This window comes from Solanum lycopersicum, chromosome 3 (assembly GCF_036512215.1).
Source record: "Solanum lycopersicum chromosome 3, SLM_r2.1".
NCBI lineage: Eukaryota > Viridiplantae > Streptophyta > Magnoliopsida > Solanales > Solanaceae > Solanum > Solanum lycopersicum.
The window spans coordinates 67,634,465-67,642,241 of record NC_090802.1 but is presented as its reverse complement, the minus strand read 5'-3'; the positions used below and the strand labels follow the sequence as shown (position 1 = coordinate 67,642,241).

General features: G+C 36.0%; 1 protein-coding gene across 1 annotated transcript; it reads left to right on the top strand.

Annotated features, from left to right (window-relative positions):
• The first annotated feature begins 1,336 nt into the window (after positions 1 to 1,336).
• LOC101261699 (uncharacterized) lies at positions 1,337 to 7,319 on the top strand. The gene is made up of 6 exons (XM_004235448.5): positions 1,337 to 1,877; positions 4,641 to 4,785; positions 5,318 to 5,578; positions 5,944 to 6,025; positions 6,147 to 6,346; positions 6,678 to 7,319. Exons 1-6 carry the CDS (start codon positions 1,654 to 1,656, stop codon positions 7,044 to 7,046), a joined length of 1,281 nt encoding a protein of 426 aa, XP_004235496.1. The 5' UTR covers positions 1,337 to 1,653; the 3' UTR covers positions 7,047 to 7,319.
• Positions 7,320 to 7,777: the final 458 nt, after the last annotated feature.

Genomic DNA, 7,777 nt, shown 5'->3' with positions numbered 1-7,777 from the left:
TTAATATATACTAACTTCAATAATTTGTATATAACTACTACAATATACAAATTATAATCACATATGATATTTTCCCATCTATATAACTAAATCCAATTACTTTGTGTATATATGTATATAAAAAAATAATGACCCTTTAATATACAATCCCCTACTACCAGCTATTAAAAAAGACATGTACATATCAGTTTTTGTATATGGATGTAAACTTAATATTTACTAACTTCAATAATTTGTATATAACTAATAGAATAAACAAATTCTAATCATATATGAAAAATTTCCATCTGTATATTTAAGTCCAATTACTTTTTTGTATATATATACAAAAAACAAAAATAACAAAAATATGCAATATACTATATACAATTACTAAACATGGAATATATTATATACAATACTTAAGCAATATTGTTTGTATATTGACAACTAATTAACCAAAAAATTGTATCTAACTTTGTGTTTTAATACACTACCTCATGATTATGAAGTTCTTCAGATCCGACGACTTCAGAATCATTTTCCTCTGATTCAATGTTTACAGCTTTCCTCTTTCTTCTTCCTTGTACAATTTTAATGCCCCTAGCTTTGACATTTTTAATAACTTGTTGAACTACCATAGAGTTTTTTCTTTGATCTCAGCTCTTCCATGGTTTGTTCTTGTATAACTTGTTTTGATTTTCCCAAAGACCCTACATCAACCCAAAAATCTTGAGTTAACCCCATTGAAAAGGATGGTAAAATGTCAACAACATTGACATGCAAAGGACTACCTCTGGTAATCCTCAAAGATGGAGATGATTCATTCATTGTTTGACCAATTTTAGATCTATCAAGAGCAAAAAATCGATTATTTCATCAAAATATATGAAAAAAATAATAAACAGAACACATATACAAATTTTGAATAAGTAAAAAAAAAAGAAGAGGTAAACAACTAAAATCAAGGAGTACTTACGAAATTGACTCCAACTTCGGGAGGAAACTTCAACTTCGGGAGGGAGTAATCTAATTTTGGACAACAATTTGAAATTCAAACCGAATAGCTGGAGTATTAAATGTAGGAGAAAAAGTTGGAATGTGAAAAGGAGAGAGAAAATTGTTTTGTGTATAAGTTATATACAAAATTAGAAAATAAGGTTTTTATACTATTGGTTACATAATATGTTGCGGACCCCATTAATTATAGCAAAAAAAATTAAACTATAATTATATAAGGTAAATAAATTAAACTATACCCCTATGATATAATTAGTTATGGATGTTTGCCATTTCGTATAAAGAATTTTGACATAATTTTCGGAAATTAATAAGAAAATTGGGCTCCGGACTTAGCAGGCTCCAATTATCTAAATTGAAAATGAGGGAATCAAAAATAAACAAAAAGTTCCCCCAAAACAAAAGGGGTGACTACGTATGGATCACCGTGAGGATGGGTTTATCTAGTTTGTAGGGTGAAGGCCAAACTTTGCGAACCCCTTGCGATAGAACGGTCGTTGTGGAAGGGCGATGCTGAAGAAATCCTAGGAGTGCTGGATTCCAAATCCAAGGAGGACGGAAATTTATAGGCTGACCAGTTGCATATAGCAAACACAGAGAACGTGCACTGCGATTTGGTCTTCATCATTAGTGTTAGAACTTTCGAAAGAGAAGATGGATCGAGGAGGAAACGGATGGTCGCTGTCTTCGTGTACTTACGGGTATACCCTGGCGGTCATAGTGATCATACTGACATGTCATTTGCTGAACTCTCGCCTTCCATTTGCCTTGTCTTTCCTATCCGTCCTCTTCGGATTTAGAGAACGATCTGCTGCGAATCCACATGCCGAATCCAATGGTCATCCTGATGTCTCTCCCTCTGCTCCTTCTGAAGTAAGGTATTTTTTTCTTCTAATATAGGTAGGTTTGTGCACAAGAAGCTCCATAGTGAAAAGGTGAAATAATTTCTTCTTATTGTTTGGATAAAGAAAGACGTAGTAGCCTGTACCATGTCATATTCGGATTCAATTTGATGTTCATTGGTAAGTATTATATCAAAAATTCATCACCAACCGACTCAATGGTTGATTGTAGTCTTCTCTACGCTTGCCACTTGTTCAATCAAATTGTATATTCTTACAAGTACAACTATGACACCTGTCCGGTGAACAATTCAAGTTGGATTGCAAACTAGATAAATTTTCTAAAGAATAATTAGACCTGGGCATCAGTTAAGTAGCTTAGCTTTTTTTTTTGCCTATGAAGATCAACTAAGAGCATCTTCTAGTTCAAATAGGCCTAGAACAAATGATGATTTCTAATGAGTCCAAGGACTCAATGATTGTTGGAACTTTTGCTTGCAGTATATTATTTGGTCTATATACGAGAATTGATAACATTCGAGATTATGCAGACTCATACAATATTTTTCTTTGAACTGTTTGAAAGTTGTCCAATTTTGCCTATGAAGATCAGCTAAGAGCATCTTCTGGTTCTAATAGGCCTAGAATAAAGGGTGATTTCTAAACGAGTCTAAGGACTCTATGAATGTTGGAACTTTTGCTTGCATTGTATTATTTGGTCAATTTACCATAATTGATAACATTTGAGATTATACACACTCCTACAAAATTTTCCTTTGAACCGTTTGAAAGTTGTTCATTTTTGCCTATGAAGATCAGCTAAGAAGGATGATTTCTAAACGAGTCCAAGGACTCTATGAATGTTAGAACTTTTACTTGTAATGTATTATTTGGTCTATGTACCAGAGTTGATAACATTCGAGATAATGCTGACTCATACAAAAGTTTCCTTTGAACCATTTGAAAGTCGTCCATTAAGTCATGAGAGTACGAATGGTTTCTTTTTCATCTTCAGGAAGAAAGAAGAACCAAAAGTTGGCCTATTTATTTGGCAGAACAAAGGATGATTTCTTTCTACCATTTGTCTTTTCCTTCTAGCTAAAACTCAGATAAATTACTTACTCTTGAGAAAGGGTAATAGAGGCCTTTGTAAGGACGTAAGATTATCCCAAGTGAGAATCTTACTACCCGACATAAACTTTTGGTGATGGACTTGGATTGAGCGAGCAAGTAGGAAAAAGATTAATTTTCGACTAAGTAAATATGAGGTAGCTTGACCCCTGCCCTCTCTACGTAAATGAGAGAGAAGTTGGTGACGATGGGAGCTTGGAGGAGTACTGGAGATGTGTATAAAATGGGGATAAGACAACTAGTTGCATTAAGGAAGGAACTAGAGAGGTACCAGGGTGTTGAGGGGTAACTTTGGTGGTCGAGAAAGTTCAAGGCTAAGTAGAAGCATAAGATTGCTTTCGCAAAGTTGGTAAAATGAAGGACGAGGAGGAAATACGAACGCATAAGGAAATCTATAAGGCAACGAAAACGGAGGCTAAGTTAGTGGCTACAATAGCAAAACGACAGTTTTCGAACGACTATATGATAAACTAGGAGACAAAGGCGGAGATAAGAAACTGTAAAGGTTCGCGAAGGCGAGAGAGGAGGCCCGAGACCTAAATCAAGTGAAGTGTATCAAGGATGAAGAAGACATGGTGTTGGTAGAAGAGATCCTCATTAAACAAAGATGATAAGCTTACTTCTACAAACTATTGAATGAAGAAGGGAATAGAGACATTGTGCTAGGTGATTTGGAGCACTCAGAGAGATATCGAGATTTTGTGTACTGTGGGTGTATTAAGGTTGAGGAGGTGAAGCGCGCTTATAGTAGTTAGTGCAGGGGGAGAGCGACTAGACTAGATGAGAGTCCGATGGAGTTTTGGAAAAACATAGACATGACAAGTATGATGTGGTTAAATAGTTTGTTTGATGTCATTTTTAAGATAACAAAAATGCCCGAGGAGTGGAGGTGGAGTAAATGGTTCTGTTGTACAAAAACAAGAGTGATATCCAAGTAGTAACAATTACATGGGTACCAAGTTGCTAAAAAAGTCTGGTAAAGAGTCGAGCAGATGAGGGTGAGGCGAGACGTGTCAATTTACGAGAACCAGATTGTATTCTTGCTGAGGCTATCGACTACAAAAGCCATCCATCTTGTGAGGAGATTGGTGAAGAAATATCAGGAAAGGAAGAGTGACTTACATGTGGTATTCATTGATTTTGAAAAGGCTTACGACAATTCCTGGAGAGAAGTCATATGGAGATGCTTGGAAGCAGAGGTGTACCAGTGGCTTACATTAGGGCGATAAAGGATGTGTATGATGGAGCCAAAACTCGGGTTAGAATGATGAGAAAAGACTTAGAGGACTTCCCAATTGAGCTGGGGTTGCACCAAGGATCAGTTCAGGTTGCAGGGTTCATGGTTATGAAAATAATTTGTATTATCCTTTTGAGGAAATAAAGATTTCTTTCAACTAAATATTTAGCATTTTATTTTTTTGTTTATTGTCAGGTGTACCTAGGCTCTTGGAACTTGAAATAGATGATTAGATCTCTCGTCTTGAAGAGCGACGTATTGGTAGGACTCCTTGTGAGTTGGGCTCACTATTGCAGTATATAAAGAATTTCCATGCTCTAGTAGTAGATATGGTTCTCCTATGTGAGCCTTGTCTTCAATTGCTTTTAACTTGCAAATGTGGCTGTATTTATTAGTCTTAAGCATCCTAATATCTCATTTATTATTCTCAGGATCACTGCAGTGGTATCTGATCTAGATCTGAAGAATTTGATTGACGTCGTAAATAATAAATTTCAAGCTAATGAGAAATGGGAAGATGTCATTAACCGGAGAACAGATCGTTTTTCCTACTGTGCACGGTGTTGTAAACTGAAGGTGCTTGCTCAGATTATCTCTTTATGTACTGTGTTTTTAATATTATAGCGGTCTCTGCTTTTATCTCTTAGGGACTTGCTGAATTGCCTATTTTCTCAGAATTCAGAATAGCAAATTTATGCCTCATGGCTGAACCTATCAATAAGCTGGGCTCGTAAAGAAACAGAAGAAGTGTGTCCATTAGGCTAACTATTAATCACAAAAGTGACTTCTTTCACCTTTTGTTAATATACTTATGTACCTTTGAAGCTCTTAAAAGAAAATGGAGTAACCAACTGTAGGCAGTGCTCCCATTGATACTTATAAAGGATCTAAAGTGACTGAATGGGCTGTGCAATAAATGATTCTTGGTTTCACCTTCTGTTTAATGCTATTTTTATTAGGCGAAGTGATGCAAAGTATCTGGATTGCCTTATTTTAAATGTATTTATTTAGCAATTCTTATCGTTGTCTAACTTACCGAAAAAAGTTACTACTATCTGTATCAATAATGAGGTGATGATACCCATGTTTCGTCTCTTCTGTTCTGCAGGATGAGCCTCTTAAATATCTAAGTGTCACTGTATTTGAAAATTGCTCTGTTGAGATGCTAAGAGATTTTTACATGGACAATGATTTCCGGAAATTTTGGGACAAAACCTTGATTGAGCATAAGCAGTTGCAGGTGGATTCAAGCAGCGGAACTGAAATTGGACTCATGATAAAGAAGTTTCCACTATTGACTCCCAGAGAGTACATATTAGCTTGGAGAGTGTGGGAAGGCAATGACGGATCCTTCTACTGTTTTACCAAGGTAGTACTTAATAAAGTTTGACATTGAGAGGACATCAAGCTCTCATAGAACTGACTCTCCCAACTTAACTCTAGAGAGATATCTTTCTCAATGGTGCAGTGTCTTCTGTTAAATAAATATTGCAGTTAGAACTTGTTTAGTTCTTTCAATTGGATGGTACCCCCTACCCCACTCTCGCCCCGCCCCGCCCCCACACAAACCTAAAAAAAGTAAAAGAAATAAGAAGGAAGAAGTGTTTGGTGTTCTCACACAAGTTTCCATCATTCATGTGTCCCAACTATAATTGTATCTATTCTTGTTTCAATTTTTCCTGTTACATATCTTAGTTTATGTATGCTAAATTTTTGGCGTTTTACTGCTAGTAGGAATGTGAATATCCTTTGGCACAAAGAAAGAAGAAGTATGTCAGGGTTAGGCTCTTTAGATCTGGTTGGAGAATCAAGAAAAGTAGGTTTTTGATTTGTTCTGTCATTTTGTATAGCATTCTTGGTTTCACCTTCTGTAGTACTTTTAGGAATGTAGGATGGTGCAGTACTGAGTTGGTTTCATTGTGAAATTTTTCCTTCAGTTTCTGGTAGGAATGCCTGTGAGATTCAAATGGTACACCAAGAAGATGCTGGTCTTAACGTTGAAATGGCAAAACTAGCCTTTGCAAAAGGCATATGGAGCTATGTTTGTAAAATGGATGATGCACTTCGCCAATACAAAGCAGTTGACCACCATTCTCAATTGACTTCAGGTGTGACTGCCGTCACGTTAATTCAAAAGGTGGGAGCTATGCTTCTTTTAAAGTTCTTAATTGTGGGACTTCCACTATTCTTTTTGTTAGGAAATGGAAAGTTAAGTAAAATAGATGATAAAAGACACAAATCTGGCAGTGACCGTAACAGAAGCATTTTCCTTCTGGAAGTCATTTTCTCCCTTTGTACTTTAATGGCCTCCCTCCCTCCCTCCTAAAATGATAAGCAAGTACAAGGATAACGTGCTACTACTATTGCCTACATGGATTAATTAGCCTTCCAAATATGAGTTGAAAGTGTATAACGTGCTGCTTGACACAATTTTTTGATCTTCCCTTTCCCACCCTCTTCAAATGAAGGTTCCACTTGGGTTAGACACCGTAGACCACACAAGGGGACTAATCAATCCAGAAATCTGCACAAGTAGTGACTATTGCGGTGGAGTGTCACATGAATGCAATGCTAGGGAACGAAGAAATGAGCCATCAAGCAATCTGGTGCCAAATATTCTAATGCTCCTGGGTGGTGCAATCTGCATGTCTAGAGGGCTCTCTAACTTGGGATCAAAGGTTGCCATGGCATGTATCCTGAGTAAGCTTGTGAAACTCAATGGCATGAGAAGCAAAAACTTACAGAGATTTAGCCAGATAGAGGTTCAGACACGCGAAGAATGTACGATGATAAGTGAAGATGAGCTTCAGTGCGACTACTCAAGTGTCACCTCTTGAGTAGGAATGCAGCTGTGCATGTTTATGTGGTTTCAAGAAACATATGTTAGTTATTTTTTTAAAAAAAAAAAAATTCTCCAATTACCCCTTTCCAATTGAAACATGAATGTGGATTGGACGATTCTATCGCTCTAATCTTCATTGTTATCAGAAGCTTTTAAGCCAGTGTCATTTAATTATAAGTGTTATGTCATTTTATTGGATGATTAACTATGCTCTATTATGCTAAAATTATAATGTTGGATTTAATATAAATTTTTTTAGTATCATAAATGTATACATTGTGTGTGAATTTTAAATCTTTTACTAACATTTGTGAGTGGCAGCTATGACCAAGTGATATTGTAATATAAAAAGAAGAGCAAAATATCATTTTGGTGCATTCGATTTCGATGTGGCGGTTTTCTTTTTGGTTGGAGGTTTTCACGAAGATGCCTTATACAAAGTTCATGAGGAGCTTGCAGATAAAACTTAAAAATATCCTAGCTATGCTCATATGCATATTAGATGAGTTACAATTCTGGTTCATCAATCATTATAGACTTTATCTTCTTGAAGAAGTAGATCCAACATGCATCATACACTTTGTTCACCACATAAGTGCAATTAGATAATATTATTTTCAGTATCCTACTACACAACAATAAACAATAAGACATCCTCATATTTGTCATATAAAAATGTGTCATCAACGACCATAATCTTTTTCATATGGAAATATCCCCTAATGC